Source organism: Astatotilapia calliptera, chromosome 3 (assembly GCF_900246225.1).
Source record: "Astatotilapia calliptera chromosome 3, fAstCal1.2, whole genome shotgun sequence".
Lineage (NCBI taxonomy): Eukaryota > Metazoa > Chordata > Actinopteri > Cichliformes > Cichlidae > Astatotilapia > Astatotilapia calliptera.
In genome coordinates, this window is record NC_039304.1 from 14,919,870 (window position 1) to 14,938,250 (window position 18,381).

The 18,381-nt window shown below is 41.4% G+C and overlaps 1 protein-coding gene across 4 annotated transcripts in view; it reads right to left on the bottom strand.

The window, feature by feature from the left end:
* The window catches only part of LOC113018667 (RNA-binding protein with multiple splicing), a 37,639-nt gene that overhangs the window by 3,778 nt on the left and 15,480 nt on the right, over positions 1-18,381 (bottom strand). Inside the window, exons 4-7 of one of the 4 annotated variants that reach the window (XM_026161963.1) lie at positions 16,719-16,781; positions 13,424-13,574; positions 10,231-10,358; positions 6,576-6,639 (exon numbers count right to left, since the gene is read on the bottom strand). In XM_026161963.1, the coding sequence (XP_026017748.1) occupies positions 6,577-6,639; positions 10,231-10,358; positions 13,424-13,574; positions 16,719-16,781 (405 nt within the window). In that variant the 3' untranslated portion in view covers position 6,576. Of the gene's footprint in view, positions 1-6,569; positions 6,640-10,230; positions 10,359-13,423; positions 13,575-16,718; positions 16,782-18,381 lie in introns of all 4 variants that reach the window. The other 3 variants (XM_026161962.1, XM_026161965.1, XM_026161964.1) reach the window with 3 other exon arrangements.

Consider the following 18,381-nt stretch of genomic DNA (forward strand, 5'->3'; position numbering starts at 1 on the left):
CAAGGGATGAACTAGAGTTTTGTCTACATAACTTGTTCTCGTTTATTTAAATACATCTACAAAAATGTCAAAGATAATAATTTTGAAGGGTATAAAATAGTTATTTCTTCATTTTTCAGCATCTCAAACACACTTTTACAGAAACATACCTAGATGGAAAAACACACAATGACACAGTATCAGTCAAGGACTGGCCTCGAAGCAGTGTGGGATCATCGTGATAGGAAACAGAACAAAAGGTAGCCGACGTCTAAAGAAGAGCTTTGAATGTTCTTCAAGAAGCCTGGAGAACTATTCCTGAAGACTACTTAAAGAAAATTTTAAAAAGCTTTTCTAAGATAGTTCAGACTGTGTTGAAGAATAAAGGTGGTCATACCAATTATTGAATTTCAAGCTTGTCACTGTTTTTTCCTTATATACTGTATTTCCATGTATTTTTGCACGTATTTGTGCAAATTTCTGTGCCTGTTTTCAATTATCCTGGCAAAATATAAAGAAGTGAGGGGTGACTCAAGACTTATATATGTATATCAATCTGAAAGACTGATTTTAAACAAATACAGAGATATGCACTGGTTCAGACATAGTAAAGGAAATCTTGCCTATGTTATACTACTATAGTGACTTCTGTGTAACATCCTTTCTGGCTGGTTTTCCTGTGTTGACGCTAAAATAACAACACAAAAAACCCCACTATCATATGTCTGCTCTACACATTAAATCAGGGATTTATGCCGGTATGTGTGCACATGAAAGGCTTAATGCTGTGTCATAACCTGGCACTTATGTGGAAATGTATCCTAGGCAATGTTGTGGAGTAACACGACAGTGATCTAAGCAGCAGTGTAACTAATTTCTTTGTTACAGAGGAAAAATCAATAGTGTATCTTGTTTCTTTAAAATCAGTAGCTCAAAAGAGACGAAACCAAGCAGCAGAAGACATCTTAAGTCAAGACTCGAGCCACATACAGAAGCCCATTGTCCAGCAGTTTTGTCAGGACGTGTATTACACAGTTTTATTTGTGAACTATTATTGTAATATCATGTCCATTCAGAAGTCTTTCAAGCTCAAAGTTTTGCATTGTCACAGGATGTCTGCCTGACATGATCTTCCACAAACCCCCAACCTCCACACTTCAAAGAGAAAGGTCAACCATGCAAGCTCCCACACCAGATGGATCACCAAAAATAGGAATTTGAGTTTGGGGGGACTCGGTGGAACAATAAACAATTACTAATCCAAATATGACCTTAAGAGAAAGAAGGAGCTGGATAGACTGTTCAGAGAACAGTGCGTTTTTGAAGGGGGATGGCTGGCCTAGCTAATGCCCCATTGCGTGTTCAATCAGGGATGAGGCAATCGATGCGTTATACAGCCGCTTGGCTAAACTGATGCGACGCATACTTCCAGAGCACCCTGTTTGTTCTGGCTGAGACACCAAGGTTAAAGATTGGGTTGATCATTGAACATGTCTGTGCGGATTAGGGAAAGGTTTAGTGATTTGTCGGCTTAATGTGTTACATCCAATAACTCGGCCTGGGCGCATGATGTGAGATAAGTAAACAAGCAGTTCTGAGTGTGGGAGGTGACTCGGTTTCTCGTGAATGTGTGGGTTGTTTCCTTTTTTTCCCAAAATTTTCAACCAGGTTTCGTGTCGCAAATGTTCGTCCCGGTGTTATCACTGACACGGTGCTGCAAATGAAGAAGAGAGGACCTTTTTGTTCTTTCTTTTTATGTCTGTAAAATTTCTCTTTCAACATGTCTTTGTAAACTTTGGGTTTCAGATGAAAAAAACCTCCCAAAAATGTCCCTCGGATTCCTAATCTGCCTTTAAAGGGGTCAAAAAAATCTACAGTTTACAAAATGAACTCAGGCTTGATGTCAGTTTTTGTGAAAAAATGATGAAAAAGCAACAGCAACAACAAAAAACTGTAAAATATATCTAATATCGAGCTAAAACTTCAAACACACCCCTGTGGTCCTTTAAGATCTCTACCTGCGCAGCGTGGCCATGAAAAAGATCGCCGTCTGAAACCCCTTTAATCCGGGGAAAAGCCTTTAGGCCCTGGCTGTGTTTCTCACATACCAGCAATAACTGCTGGAGCTGGGTGGTGATGAATGCAGCTGCTGACATGTATCCAGCTCCTACAAGCTGGTGCCACAGTGCAGCTACACTGTACTATACACTGTGTGTGTTTGTGTGTGTGCATGTGTGCATCTGTCAGCAGGGGGTGGAAGAATAAAGTCCCACTTCCTTATTAGAAAGGGCCCCAGCTGGCCCTCAGCTCTCCTCCAGTGGGAGTTAGTGCAACATTGTGCAGGAACCATGGGTTTTGTCAGGCTATTGGCCAAAAAAGCTCCTGAAGGCAGGCAGCCAGGCTGCATACACACGCACATTTGTCTCTTTCAGGGTCACACACAGGCATGCATGATAGGGGTTTTACACCCCCCTACACTTCCTCACCATGTCTTGTCAGATGGAAAATCCGGATTACCTTTCCCTCCAGTTCACTGGGCATTAATGTCCACTATTAGGTTGTCTTTGGAACCTAAGACCAGAGCACGAATGTCAAATATAGTTCAGGTTCTCAAACAGCCAGACGACTGACCAGACAAAGCCTCCTGGGGGGATCACAAGAACAAAAACTTAAAGCCTCTAATAAAAACCAGTAGCTGCTTAAACTTGCATGAGGTGCTGTAAATAAAGTTGTTGTTTTGTTAAACAGCACTTTCCTAGAGAGGCAGGAAGCCAGGTGATTGGGACAACTCATTACCAGTCACGCCTGAATGCTACCTCACTTCCAGCTGTTCACACATGCACATTCAGGCCTGCAGTTACGCTTCCTAAGTCGCATACTCAGACAGTGAGTGGTCTCCGTTCGTCGACAAGTAGCGACCGACCACAGGCCTCTCTGAACCGCAGAGCTGCGGGCTTTTGTGAGCGTGCATCTCTCAAGTTTACCCAGTTAGCTTTAGCAACAAATTCACAAATCTTGTCCTTTCTGCTGTTTTTGTAAAGACAATATCAGACAGATTGCACAACAGTGGTGCAACACAGACGCCTTCTTTCCCTAACCTCTGTTCAAGTTTATTCTTGTAGTCATGCAGCTAAAAATATTTCACAAGTATTCTGCCCAGCAGATTACATTGCACAAATCAGTTATACCCTCATCACAGCCAGCTTCGAGACATCGAGTGCAAGTCGACTGCATTTATTTGAAATGCGACGAAGGCCTAAAGACACTTGTAAGGATTAACTGTTTGTTTGCTAAGATGCAAAATGTCAGGGGCAGCCTTCAGTAGTAAGGTTAACTCAACAAGGCAGACACTGAGCTACATAAGTGTCATTCAGTTTTACTATGGCAACATGGTTACTGGGGAGATGTGTTTTAGAGCATCAGTAATATCCCTGCAGCTCTACTTTGAACACAAGTAGCACATGTGTAACATAAGCTACTCTTAATAGATTTATTTATGAGACTGCTTTTGTCCACTGTAAAATCATCTCTTCTATCATTTTAATTAATACTGTAGCTTGCATTATGCTGCAATACACCTGTATATAATATATATTCTTGCTTCCCCACCTATGGTTTAGGATTGTGTTTAGGAAAGCTTGTCTTTCTAGAAACCAGATTGAGGATCGAGGGAAAGAAACCTTTAGAGGTCCCACGTAAAAATTTGTGTTTAGTGATTCTAGGAGGATGTTAAAGTGTTTATTTAGAAGCATTCAGGCAATATTGGAAGCAATATAATTGGAGTGAAAGAAACAAAAACAAATCCCCTTAAAGCCGAGGCAAGTAAATCAAGAAAGTATCGGCGTGAATAGATGCAAGTAAGCGTGAGCTGTCTTCTGTAATGTTGATGAACCGAAGCTTTTCTTTTGTTTGCATACCGTGTGTGCTCGTCTGTCTGAAGCTTTATGTTTGAACATGTAGTAATGCTGCACACTGCATAATTTGTGTGCTCCTGCACCAGTCACCTGTAATTATAACAATATTCTGACTGGATGTCTCGGCTGCACTTTGCCCTCCACCGTGAGCCGGATGTGGGGTCGTTGCTGTTTCACTCAGGGCCTAATATCCACTGGGGCAGCCTGACCAGCCAAACGACTTCCTTCTGGTTTGATAGAGAAGTAATTATTTCCTCCAAGCCCCTCCCTCCTTCCTCTTTTGTACACCCCACCCACCCCCCACCCACCGCAGGCAGAGAAGGAGTCATAGAAACATCCAAATTACTCAAATGGCTCGTTTTCCTCACACAGCATGTTTACATGTCAAGAAACGGACATGTAAGCTATGATGTAGGCTTCGAAGGAGGTGATGGAGGAGTAGCACCAATCAACAGCTTGATGAATGTTAGGCTCCACACTAGCACCTCCACCACCACCCACCCACTCCCTGCTGACTCCCTGTGGGGTTGGGGCAACATGTTTCTTCCTGTCCTGAGACTGAAGGGAGGGTACTGGTGACAGTGCGACTGGCGCCACATGCACACACACAGAGTCAGAGCCAACAGAGATACACAGACTAGCAGGGGATTTGTTTTGCTTTGTGGTTTTGTTTTTCTGCAAGCACAACAGCGTTCAGTTTGTCTGAACCCCCAAGCAAAGCGCACGTGCTGCATTGCTCATGCGTGGTTATAGCTGACTCATGTACTTATCAAAGCACTTATTAGCACCTGTGTACCGTCTGCCGCTCCACTAAAATTAAGTCATCTGTAATTTATTTGAAATAAAGATCCCACGCTAATCAGTTTCTAATAAAGATTCATAAAAACGGCCCTTCCAGCAGTACCCAGGTACCTCAGTGGTTCTGGGTGAATATTTCCCATTTACGACCTTTTGGATCACGTCCTCCGTCTCCCTCGGCCCCATCTTTTTTATGCTTCTCCACTGTGCACTTTGTCAGAATGCAGAAATGCCAAAAACAGGGTTTTAAATTAAAAAATGTATTTCATCCTGCCAGGGTTTGACAAAATGACAAACAGCACCTAATATCTGTGCTATATAACTAACAACATTACACAACAATATTCCGTGTTTATTATAGCAATGCAAGAGCGGGTGCATAATAATAAACTTTCCCTCACACACAAGTATAATAAATATCAGCCGTCTTTCCGCTAGGCAGGTCTAATTTCCTCTGATCCTCCATAGAAAAACGACTGAGCACATGTAATCATATCTTAGAACTATTTCACTGCAGAAACCTGATGCTTGTCCTGAAATTGTAAAAAAAATTGATCCTCATTAACTAAGGATGAAACACAAACAAAATCCAACTGTGTGGCTGCTTCAAAGACAGAGACCAGTTCAACTCAATTCAGTGTTATTTATGTAGTGCCAAATCAAGGTGCTTTATATTTTAAGGTAAAGATACTACTGATGCAGAGAAAACAGAGAACTCCAACAATCATATGACCACCTATGAACAAGCACTTTGGCAACAGTGGGAAGGATAAACTCCTTTATAACAGGAAGAAGTCTCCAGCAGAACCTGGCTCAGGGAGGTGCAGCCATCTGCAGTGACCAGGGGAAGAAAAAAAAGATTTCTTCCTGCTAAAAAAAAGAGTTTTTCATCTCCACTGTCACCAAAGCGCTTCCTCGTAGGGGTTGTCTGATTTTTGGGATTTCCTTTATATTATTGTAGGGGCTTTACTTTAAAGTTTTAAAGGATTCGTCTGTCAATGCATTTTAAGGTTTTCAGAGCTTTATTCCCACTGTGAATGGACAACTTTGAAATAGCTTAGAAAAAATAGCTTAGCAGCTTTGGTCGAGACAATTTGAGCACTTGACTTTACTTTTCAAATTAACGGTTTAAATCTTGTAAATTTTCGTCTGAACTTTGGCTGGAGTAGAGCTGATGTAAAAAGCAGCACAGAACAGAAATAGCCAGGTTAAATGTCTCAAAACTGTAGTGCGAGTAGTGAAAGAACTGAGTGACTTTCCCTGCAGCTGTGTTGCCTTTCAAAGCAGCTAGCATTAGCATTTTAGTCATATTTGCAAACCTCTTCTCGGTCTGATTTATTAAACGTTGGCATTGGCACTCATTGTATATTCTGTTTGACTTGCTGCTTTTGATGCCTGAGATCAACCATAACATCAATGGGAAAAGTCGACCCTCTGTACCTTGTGACCAGAGTGGGGAAAATAATGGAGTTCCCCTTTAGATCGCACCTTTCATCTCCTATGATCATGTGTGAGGAGCGTGTGTGGTTTCATCGAACCACAGGCTGTACTTTTGTTAGCAATTAGTATATATGTTTTTGACGTCTACTAGAGGAAACGTGACTAATTAGCCGGTTAGTTTGGCAGTTAGCAGGATGGACGTTTTGTGAGGTTTGAGGGCCAAAAGAGGTAAACACGCGTGAAGTAACACCCCGTGATATTCCTGGCATGTGTTTAAGATAACTCTACTTCTGTTTATGCAAAGTGTCATAACATTTACAAAAGAGGTTTCACACCAGAGTATGTACACTTCTTTGACGCAGCAGGGCAGGGAGCTATGTGTGCGTACGAGTGTGTGAGTGTGTGTTTGTGTGTGTGCATGTGTGTGCTGTTACTCACACATACTTCAGCAGAACTGCCTGGACTTCCATCCCTGAGGAGTTCCATCTGCAGGCGGGAGCCAACGAATCTAAACACACATAATCACATATTAACATAAAACTGTGGAGCCTAAAAGGTGAGCTCATGTTAACAGAAAGTAGATTGACCATCTCGCAACATCACACGGCAACGATCACTTTGCACGTGTCAGAATGTGTGCGTGAAGGGCGGCTCAGTCGTGGCCGCAGAGGAGACTGCTCGCCCTCTGTTTCTTTTGAGAGACAAGAGGGAGATCATAGTATTTAAAATTATACAAATACAGATCGTCTCAAAAGTGAGATCTGCAGGGAAGAGGCAGAGGGTCAGTCAGTGTGGGGTCGTTGGGGTCAGTCAACTGGCCTGACATGAATATACGACTCGATGTGTGCCATCTCAGGTAAGCAGATGCACACAAAAAAGATGCATTTAAATGAGTATTCGCAGTTTCTGTCGCTCTCTGCAAGCTGGTTCTGCCAAAGGTTTCTTCCTGTTAAAAGGGAGTTTTTCCTTCCCACTGTTGCCAAGTGCTTGCTCAAAGGGAGTCAGCCGATTGTTGTGGTTTTCTCTGTTTTATTGTGTTTACAATATAAAGTGCCTTGGAGTGACTGTTGTTGTGATTTGGCACTATATAAATAATACTGAATTGAATTGAATAAAAAAAAAGTGATGCAGCTAAAAGTGGCTAATGCTGCCAGCTGGGAGCAGAAGCTACACTGCTGTAGCTCAAGATCAGTCTCAGTGAATGTGTGTGAAGTTTTTTTGTACTTTTGTTTGATGCCTCAGTTTTAAAATTGTTTGAATAGAGTATCTCCCTCTGTGTTTAAAAAGTATTACAATGGCTCATTCTTACTCATAATATCCTACTCATTGTTATTTTCGTCTAGCGTCTTTACTGTTGTGGTTATTGATTATCTCCACTCATTACACTCATATTTCAGCTGTAATTTACTTGCAATTAAAACATTTAATTAATTGACATAAGTAGTTTTCTTTATTTATTTTCGAAATCTCATTAAACATCACAATAATAAGATTAAAGAGAATTCTTTTGGCTAGATGTGATTTCTGATAGCCACATATTGTTTTTCCTTAAACAGCAGCCAGGGTAAGGCAGCAGAATTAGCAGTCTGATGGTTTGCATGTACAGAGTAGTCTGAGAGATGATGTCCCAGCCTGAATTATAGCCTCAGTTCGCCACTGAGTCTGACGTCCTCAGGGCGGGACCTCTTCCATTAATTTAATACACTTTGGCTTCGTTCCTACTACTCTGTTAGTGAGCAGAACACGTAGCATGATGCTCTAAAGGAGGACAACCTCAGCCAGAACATCCACAGTAAAACACTGACACTGTGTTCTTCCACTCGTCAGATCTCTTCCACTATATTGTACAAATGTGATTAACTTCGTGACATTTGATTTGGGTCTTTTGAAAAAAGTGCAGGACATATAGAATTTTCCCCATTTCATTTCTCTTTTTAAAAATCAAGCAGTAGCTAGCTATTTGCACTAGCCAGTGGTAACATTAAGGCAACCATGAAGGACTAGCATAGGAAATAGATTTGGACTGGAGTGACTGGATCCCGTTGGGCAAAGGGTAGAGAGCTCTGCAGTGATGGCACAGCTTTAGCCCTCATTGCTTAAATGGTTTGGAATAAACTGACTCACTAAAATCAAAAACATCTTTCTTGTCGTACTTATTATTTTTCCAGTTTTCCCGTTTAGCTCAAGGTCGGTATCTGCGGTAGTGATCACGGTATCACTAATGTGCACAAGTTTGACCGCTCTAAACATCAGTAACTATGAAAACATGGCAATATGTAGGCTGGTAATTAGTTAACTAATTATTTTGGTGTATTATTATTGTGGGCTTCACAGAAATGCGCACTGCTGTCTGTCCCTCTGGTCCATTTAAAGGGCCAGTTTCTTCAAAATGACCAAAGCTGGCAGGCTTCAAAGAATACATACATCATTCCCATCCAGAGCACAGGCACTGTTTTACTGCTTCACCACGAGAAAATGGAAATATACTAACTATTATAACATAACATGAATTGATTTTCTCGTCCGTCCTCGTTTTTTCAGTTATCAGCTGCCACTGGTGTGAATATACTCGATGCATGTGGGAAAATGCCAGCTAGGCAGATTCTTGCATTCATTTCAAATGCTGACATCATCTGAGCTTCAGCTAGTGTTTTCGCCCAGAGGCCTTTATACTTAAATAACCTTAGTATCTATATTATAAGTGGAAATGCTCAATTTTCCCTCGAGCAGAGAAAAGCAACACCACATGACTGTATAACACATTGAGTTTGAAACACTGCAAAGTGAGCAGTGAGAGCTTGCATTCAAAACCGTACATACTGTATGCGTGGCATTAAGACTGCATGAGGGCCTGCCTGCATCAAACGCTCTTCATGAGAAGAATTTCAAGAGATCGATAATGAACTTTAACATGAACTCACAGCAGAGCTGCGCAGATTAGAAGACCTCAATAAACTGGATCATGGCTGGTTGGAAAAGAAGGATTTGCTATAATTAATGAGGTAGATGGAGGTAAAATGATCCAAACCCTTTGTACAGCTGCAGATTTTAGCTGTGCAGATTAAGCAGCTACAAGATCTGAAAACTGTGTCCTGTGATGCCATTTTTAACATTATCTTGGTGTTGAATTCTTTATTTCATACTACCTGGTGGTGCAATGGTATCACTGTCATCTCATTGCAAGAAGGTGTCTAATTTGAAGCCAGCTGTGACCTCTCTGTGTGGAGTTTGCATGTACTTTCTGTGTGGAGGTTGTCACACAGTCCAAAGACTTACACAGTGGGTTAAGTGGTGATTCTAAATTATATGTGGATGTAAATGTATCCATGCATGGATACATTCAGGATTTTAGTCTAAAATAAAAAGCAAAACAGGACAAATCAGTTTCAGTTTGAGGAATTTATTTTTTACTGATTTAAAAAAGTATCATTTGGAATTTGTGGAAGAGTTATTTTTCCTGCTTGGACCTCCTAAAACTCAGCCCAAACCACAGGCTCCATTATGTGACATGCAGTTTGAGAGTGAGGTGAACAGCTAAGTTTACTTCGATTTCTGGAAGGTGCTGGGATCGGGTAACAGCTCCGCTGAGAAGGGTTGGTGAAAATGGACTGACAATTCAATTATTTATAAACTCACTAATTTCAGCACCAATGTAACAATTAAATTATACCAAAATTCTGCCTTCACTGTGCTACTGGTGCAGCAGATGAACATGACTGATCAGTATCAGCGGCAATAGTTATATATATGTTTGCACTTGAAAGTGTTTCAATAAAAGTCAACATGAAAACCTGCAGCCAAAGAAAATGTGTATTTAGATGCTTTTATAGAGAAGCAGCTTGTTTACACTGATGAAACTGAGTGATGCTGGGTATACATTTCCTTGTCTGTAAGGAAAATAACTCCCCAGCCCCAAAAATAGATAGACATTTGATTTAAACATGACTGTGTTTAACAGTGACAATGGGTCATGTGTGCTCTGAGGTGCACCTGTGGGATGAAGCAGAGAGTGATAACAGGGCTGACGGCAGCAGGTCTTTGTGAGGTGGGCTAGGTGACTGAGGCGGCGGTGGCGGTGGGGGAGGGGAGGTGGGTTTACCTGAGCGTGGAGCGAGGAGGGGTAGGTGAAAGCGGGTGGAAGGGCCGGCGACAGCTCCGCCGGGTACAGCGGGTATGAGGCCCACACGTCTGGGCTGCTGGGATAGAGAGCAGGCACTGTGAGCTCATCTGTGGAAAGAAGAAGAGGAGGAGTGGAGTGAGGAGAGTGGCAAGTGGATGGGTGGGGTGGCTAGAGAGACAGGGTGGAGGTGGCGGTGATGGTGGTGATTGTGAAGGTGGGTGCTGGGGGAATGTCAGTTGTCTGAAGTCGCTTCCTCTTGTTTAAACCAGAGACTGGGAGACAGACAGAGATACTCAAAAAAAGGGTTTTTTTAGAGGTAGGAGTAAAACTTCTGAAATTTGAGTTCATTTAGATAAGTTTTAAAATAACTACCCAAATAAAACTAGCCCAAATGCCGTTCTACACAACAGACCTTCTTCACAGTGGGTACTTTGATGTAATATGGTTGGTAAATACTGTTACAATAATCGTAACTGCAATCACATTACATATATCTACAATATTGTATGTTAAAGGCTGCTGTTAAAGGCTACATAAAGCTTTTGTGTTTAAGCATCATTCAGGCATCGAATAACCTCAAAATACATGAGAATAATAGTTTACTTTTTTGTTCATGATCTAATTATGATGAGGTGGTCAGGCTTTTCACAAAATGATTTTATTTTCTCTTTTTGATTAATACCTCCTGAAGAAACACAGGTGTTACTACTCACTGTAATTAAGGCTGCGTACATAAACAGAACAATGCCCTCATTACTGACATTAGTAACATCTGTGTTTATTTCATGTCAATACAGCCGAGAAAGATTTATTTTCTAAACTTGCAGCTTAACTACTGTCACGAGACAGAGACTGTCTACATAACTTTGAGTGTTTTTGTGGTTTGCTTCAGGCTGGAGTAAGAATGATCCATTCATTTTTCCGTAATAGAAAATATGTTTCTCTCGTCAAAGCTAACGTTAGCTTTGAGGAAAGCTAAAAGCTAACAGCAATTAGCTGTTAGCTTTACTACCTACATGTCTAACCCAGCATTGCTTAAAATGCTCAAGGCTATCAGAGGCAGCTAGAAAACCCAATACTATCAGCCACCACTAAACTTCATTTACATGTTCCTACATACGAGTGTTTCCATATTATAGCAACGAGTCTGGTTCCAGTGATTGTAAAACACATCGTTAAGACGCTTGAGGCAAAAGGATAATTTACATGAGTTAAGAGGCTGCTCATCTCTGAAATATAGTTATGTTTTAGACAGAACTATGATGATCCTCTTAACTCAAGCATCGTGAACAAGCAATTAGCTAGAAAAGCTAACAGCTAATAAATACTGCATTTATTAGCTATAGCTAATTGCTACAGCTAATATTAGCTGTTCATAATAAATACAGTATTTATTTGTATTAGCTTGTTGCTGAACTTGTTGCTGAACTTGATGAAGTTTCTGCTTTATCATCCCAAGCCAACAGTACCTATGAAAGCCTTGCTTAGCTTACAACATTATTGTGAACGTAGCCTTAGCTTCCCATATGGAAAAGAAACAGAAAAAACTTATAAAAGACTTGCATCAGATGTGGCCTACCTACTTGAATCATATAAGGCTTATATGATTTACTAATGAAAAGTGGCCACTTTCATATATTTTTTAGTACCGGTAAGTATCCAAAAAATACAAGTTTCATTTATATAATTTTTCTGGGGATCTTATATCTGTTTTCACTCTTGTATGCTTTTTATACAAGTTTCACACAAGACAGATACAAACGTTATAAGATTTATATATATCTTTTCCATATGGGTTACACTGTTTGATTATGAAATTTTAACCCAGAGATTTTTAGCCTTAGTATTTAGAAAAATGTCTTTACTATAAATCATCATGTAAATATTTAAAATGCCTTTTACAGAACCAGTATGGTCTAAAGATGTTTCTTTTAACCAATGCAGTGAACTAATATTAGCTTCATTAGCTTCATATATAGATAGTTGGACCTGCCATCGCTTTAGCCAGGAAAACTGATGTCCATCAGCCACTAATGTTATTATCTAGTCGCTTCTGAAATGCAGGACCTTTAGTTTCACAAATTAAAAATTTCAAGGGGAAATTTTATTAATTCAAAATGCACATGTATTATGCAAAAACCTTGACAGTATCTGAGAACGGTCATTGACACTACATGATTAGATTTCATACTTTAGGAGAGGTTGAGAGGAAACAATGTCAGACATCACGATTTACTTGCTAAATCAAGTGCAAAGTGACTGTGAAAAACGAGCATCGGTGCATGAGTTAGGAGACGGTGCTGAGTCGTACAGAGCGGGTGAGCATTTAAAAATGCAGGGAAAAAAACACAGCAGCTCATTGGATAATTAGCAGATAATCTCGAGGAGCATTCCCTGTGCTCTCCATGTCTCCTGGTAACCATTTATCCAAGCATGATCACAAAGATGGCTGGTTTAAACATCTCTTATCAGGAAATGACAGCAATTTCTCTCCTAGTGATTACGTCACGGTTTCATTAATCGTTTCCTTCCATTTTCCTCCGGGGCCTCATGCACACACCCTTTCCCCGGCTATAAAAAAATAAAACGATCTAAGATAAAAGCAGCTTGGTCATACAGGAAGAATGTACTACCACAGCTGGCCTATGTTTAACTATCAATAGCTGATTCTTTCAAAATCCTTAACTCTTGGAAAAATATTTAACCACAAGAAAAAAGAAAAAAAAAAGGTGGAAAGTCGCATTAGCAAATTATTATACACACATTGTACTTGAAGACCTTGAGTCCAAGTTATTAGAGTAAACGGTTAAAGCTGAAACATGCTCTGTTAATGAATCACTAGTCTAACATCATCAGTTAACACATCACAACGACAAACAGCATTACACGCCCGCACAAAATTAACGTTTCACAGAGGGACAAATACGTAAATGTTTAATTTAGGGGCAAACAAAACAGCATTCAATGAAAGAGACCTGCAGCAGACTCAACAGTCTCCTTTTCATGCACATTTACAACAACAGCACAGAAAAGCACCTCGATTACAAAATAATATCCTAAAAGGAAACAGCTGTCCAGTCCAGTACAGCCAGAGGAAGTAGCAATGCAGACGGACAATATGTAAAAGTAAGACAAACTCAGCGACAGCCGGGTAAACAGTCGGCGTACTCACATGGGTCTCTGCTTATGAACTGTGGCCCGGGGCTCTGCTGGGAAGGAGGGGGGTTGGGAGTGCCAACCAGCTTGTTTTTGGCCATCTTGGTGTTGGCCTTGGCGAACTCCAGCCGCAGAGTCTGGGGAATCTCTGGGTCAAATCGTACCCCCTGAGATTAATGAGACAGATATGTTAGCGCAAATATTGTTTAGTGGAAAGCTTTTAGGACAGGTGAGTCAGAACTGAGGGAGCACACTGACAGGGGTAATGCATATGGACAAGTCTTTAAAAAGGAAATATGAAGCATTTTAGCCGTGAGATTGTATCCATGTCTTAGCACTGAAAGCAGGTGTCATGAGTCATTCATCCCCAACCCCCGGGCCACGGACCGGTCCATGAGTCGTTTGGTACCGCGTCGCAAAAGTTGAGTCTCCGGTGTGAAATTTATGGTTTTCAGGGTTTTTATCGTTAACTCTGTTTCCCTGGGTGTTGTAGTTGTGTGTCTTATTTTGAAAGAAATATTTACACGTTATCAAAGCGACCAGAGCGCATTAAGGGGCAGAGAGGAGGATGTTACTCTCAATGTTTTTGGCGTATTTCAGGAGGACGCTGCTAATAAAGTTACACAATTACACAGTGAATTCGCGTTTATTATTATATTTATAAAATACCAAAGTTTTTGTCTTGGCAGTATAATTTTATTCTGTTGTATTTATTCACGACACCTCAAAGGCCGCTCCGTGAAAATACTGTCTGACTACTGTCTGACATTAAACTGGTCCGTGGGGCAGAAAAGATCGGGGACTGCTGCATTAATCAAAATCTGAGTTCTGCCATATCTGATATTCAGGGGTGCTTGAATTATGTTTTCATTATTATATGCAGTTGTGTTGAGGAATAATATTTCCTCAACACAACTGCATATAATCAGATTTATTGTTGTGATTAAATCAAGTTCATTTTCACAGCTACTATAACTTCTACATGCATGTTGTTGAATAGTAGACAGGTTGTTGTGGCACAGACAGAATACTGGAACCATGGATATTTCAGTTCTTGCATTTGGTTTCAACTTATCTTAAATTTCGACCGTTTACATATTTAAAATGTTTTTTTCCTCACATACTGCTCCCAGTCGAAATATAAGCACAGACAAGCTGTTTATAACGTTCTTATCTGTCTTTTGCTTTCCTGGAAGGTTTAGTGAAGTGAAATTAGCGCATGATCAGCATATGATGACGCTTTATGATGTTAAAAATGCAACAGCTAATACCTTGGTTTGGCAACCGTGCATTAAAGAGGCTGACCAAATAAATAAGTCTGCTCATCAGTGAAGCGATGATGTTATAAATAATAGGGAGCGACTGACAGACGTGCCGCCTTGTGCCTTTAAGTAGTGACGAAGCAGACTAATTTAGCCCACAGAACTTATTAGATAACGCGTACAGTTTCCATTGCTGCACTTCCTGTCTTGTTATCTGTTGTTTAGCTTGATCTGGAATTGTCACTTTGTACAGTACAATTTACTGCTGAAATCTTGGCGTGACGAGAGCGTTTTCATTTGTTTAGCCTTTGAAGCTGCTTATTCTGAGCGACACATGCAATGGGAAATCAGAACTTGATGACACAAACCTGGCTGGCGCATGATGTCATTTACAACACAAGCAGACAAGCCACAAGGCCCTCACTCTGTTCCCCACTGAATGCAGTGTAATTTAATACCATGACATCAAATACCCTGACATACGTCAGGCATCACCGCTTAGAGTGAGCCAAACATTTTGGCGAATTCTTGAGATGCCACTGCTCACGACAGGCCAAAGGAAAAAGCTGCCCTGCCATCAGATCTTCATCAAACATCTCCACATATGGGGATTAAAAAAACAACAGGAATGTGGCATCGTCAAAGTTGCTATTCATTTACTCCGCTTGGACACATTTTTACCAGGAACTATAAACGCCCTGAAATTAACCTCATTTGATTGCCTGTAAACGATACAGAAAAGCACGAAGGTCAGATCAGCGGAGGAGAAAAGCAGCCAGGAGTGCAAGTTCTCGGCAGCAACCGAGAACTTGCACTCATCCCTGCAGGCTCGGGCGAAGCAAGGCTGAAACAAGCGAGGGATGACTCTTCTCATGAAGGGGAGGGAATTAACTGGGATTGCCTCGGCTCAGCGCACTCGCGGCTTCTGCCAGTAGAGGCTGCAGAGGTGTAATAAGCTACATGGCAATAATGAGGCCCGAGCACACCTCTGCTTGAAATGTGTTGGAATATCTACCTCGAAATGTCTTTTTATAGCACCTTCTCCATGTAGAGCTTTGATTCTGACTGTTGGAGGTAATTCAGTTTTTTGTTTTCGAGGCTCACAGCTTGGAGGGAATATAAGAGAGCTACTATGATAGGAAACAAATCCCCAAATTCTCCCACAGTTTTCTGCGTCTTGCCCATATTTCAATATGCAGATGGATGTTTGCAGAATCTGGCTTATCTCCATATGACCCCCCGGGACGTAGCTTTCCCTGAAAAACAAGAGCAGCGTTGAATTCTCAGCCCCACTGAGCCCTTCTACGGAAACAGTCTCGCTGTTGTTGGCTCATAATAAGATGATAATTTTTATCCTTTGTTCAACTCTCTGCTCTACCTTTGACGAGCACCGATATCTCGACATCTGAGAAAGCTGACACACCGCTCGCGCTGTCACGGTCCCACTTAAGAGGAGGGCCGTTAAAGTGATCCGCTGCCTTGATAAAGACATCAACAAAAACTTAAGAGGCAATCGGAGGAGGGCGGTGCATGGTGAAGACAAAAACAACAATGGAAAAACAAAGGTGTAGGAGACAGGCGGCGTTCATTACCGTCCGTCTACACTTTGTTTCAAGAGAGTCGAATAAAAACCGCGTGAGAAGATGAGCTCTGTTTTGTGTTAGAGTCTGCCTCATCAAGGCTTTCTACTGAGCCACATTCTGAAATACGAGAGATTAAAATTAAACCCTAGATCAATATCTTCTATTTTTATGTGGAAGAACAGCTAATTTTCTTCTGACCTTGCAGGATCTCTCGCAGAGCTTAAAGTAAAAAAAAAAAAAGACTTTATTTACTCAAACAGAAACATTCAGACACACGCTATTTTAGAGCAGCTGTGATATATTTGCCTTCGCTGCTTCACTTTTCAGCTTTTTCCTCATGTGATAGAAAACGCTTTTCCCCCGCTTTCAAATACATTTGCACTAAAGGCAGTAAAAAAAAAAGAAGATGAGATTTCATGAGAAACACTAGAGCTGAGCTGGAGCACAACGAGGGCATGACACTTACGTTCAAGGCATTCTTAGCAGCCTCCGCCTCTGATCGACTGTCAAAACTGACAAACCCCACTGGCTGGGGAGACAAGGAGACAGAACAAAAGAAAGAAACATGGTTTAAGGCAGAAAACTGAGTCGGCATTTCTGTCTGAGTGACAAAGACATGTTTTTATATATATATATTTTAACATCTTAGCATACCCCACCCCCTACCTCTCTGCCTCCCTCTCCCTCTCTCCTGTTTATAAAACCATTGCGACAGAGCGGGGAGGGGGAGGCGGAGGGCGATTGGAGGCTGGACGCACTTTCATTGTAGAGTTCATCATTCGGCTCCCCTTTGCCCAAATACGGGCAATGCAGGAGTGAGAACAAGCATGTAAGAGTTTAGTGTGAGACAGGCAGAGAAGGGAGTAAAAGCTGAAAAAGGAGAAGAAGATAGAAAGGGAGGGGGGGGGGGGGAATTTCAAGGGTTAAAGGTGAAAATGAAAGCAAGTGGGGCAACGGGTAGAAAAAGTTGGGGGTTTTTTTCTTAAAGACCTCCTCAAACAGGCCTGTCAGTGCAGCATTTTCTCATTCGCATCTGTTTCACCCACACTTGTTTTATATTCCAGCGACATCGCTTCAAAGCCAGTAGTAAAGGTGAGGAGAAATAAAACAGGAAAAAAACACACACTCACAGGGGTGTAGGTGCGGCTGCAGGATTTCTGACTGCAGATATGAACAGAAAATACATATTTTTGTCTTGTATGTGGATGGGGACGTTGGGAGAAGGTGGTGGTGGTGGAGGTGGTGGTGGGGGAGAGATTGCAGAAAACTCTAAACATGTTATTCCCATGGGGTCACACTGCTGCGTGTGATCTGGAAAAGCAGTCTAGGGTTATGGGAATTCTGAAGAAGTGCAGTGGAGGAGGAGGATGTGGAGGAAAAGAAAACCCCCGAAAAGTAACACAAAAAGAAAAGAAAGACTAAGTGAAGACGTCAGGAGGAGGAAGCATAACAGGAATATAAATAGAAAGGCTCTGAGATCAGGCTTTTGCTATATATGGACATGGCTGGGAGTTCTTGGACTGGAAGAGAGAAACGGAGATCGATCGATTTGCGTGGCCATTGTCATTAACATTAACAAGGAGGAGAGCTGCTCCAAACAAACCCTGAGGAAATGGGGGGCAGCACTTTGTCTTAACATAAGCATCAGTTCACAGCAGTTCTCTCGCTGAAGATGCCACTTAGGCTGGAGAAACATCGCTCCGAGTCACAGTTTAATCACAAAGGTAAAACAGGTTGTGAATTTCATCATAGTCTAAAAGCCAAATATTCTCCAGGGGCTGAAAATTAAGCTAGTGCAGTTTCTCTAGTGACCACTTGAGGCTGCCAACAAAAGCGAGTCAATCCCCATAGACTCTCATGTTAAAATGTCCTACTAAACAGCATTAAATAGCATCTTACAGCAAGCTGTTCAAGTCTCGGTTCATAGTTTCTTCCTTCATAACAACTATATCATACATGATGTTTTTAATAATTGATCCGTCTCGATAGGGTAAGGCTGAAACTCAGGGGAGAGGCTGCTTCGACTGGCAGGTGTGCCAAAACAGGTAGCTGCAGCTTGGCTAACTTAGGTGGAACTATCTGACAAACAACACAGTCTGCTGTGAACAACACCAAAACAACAAAAGTAT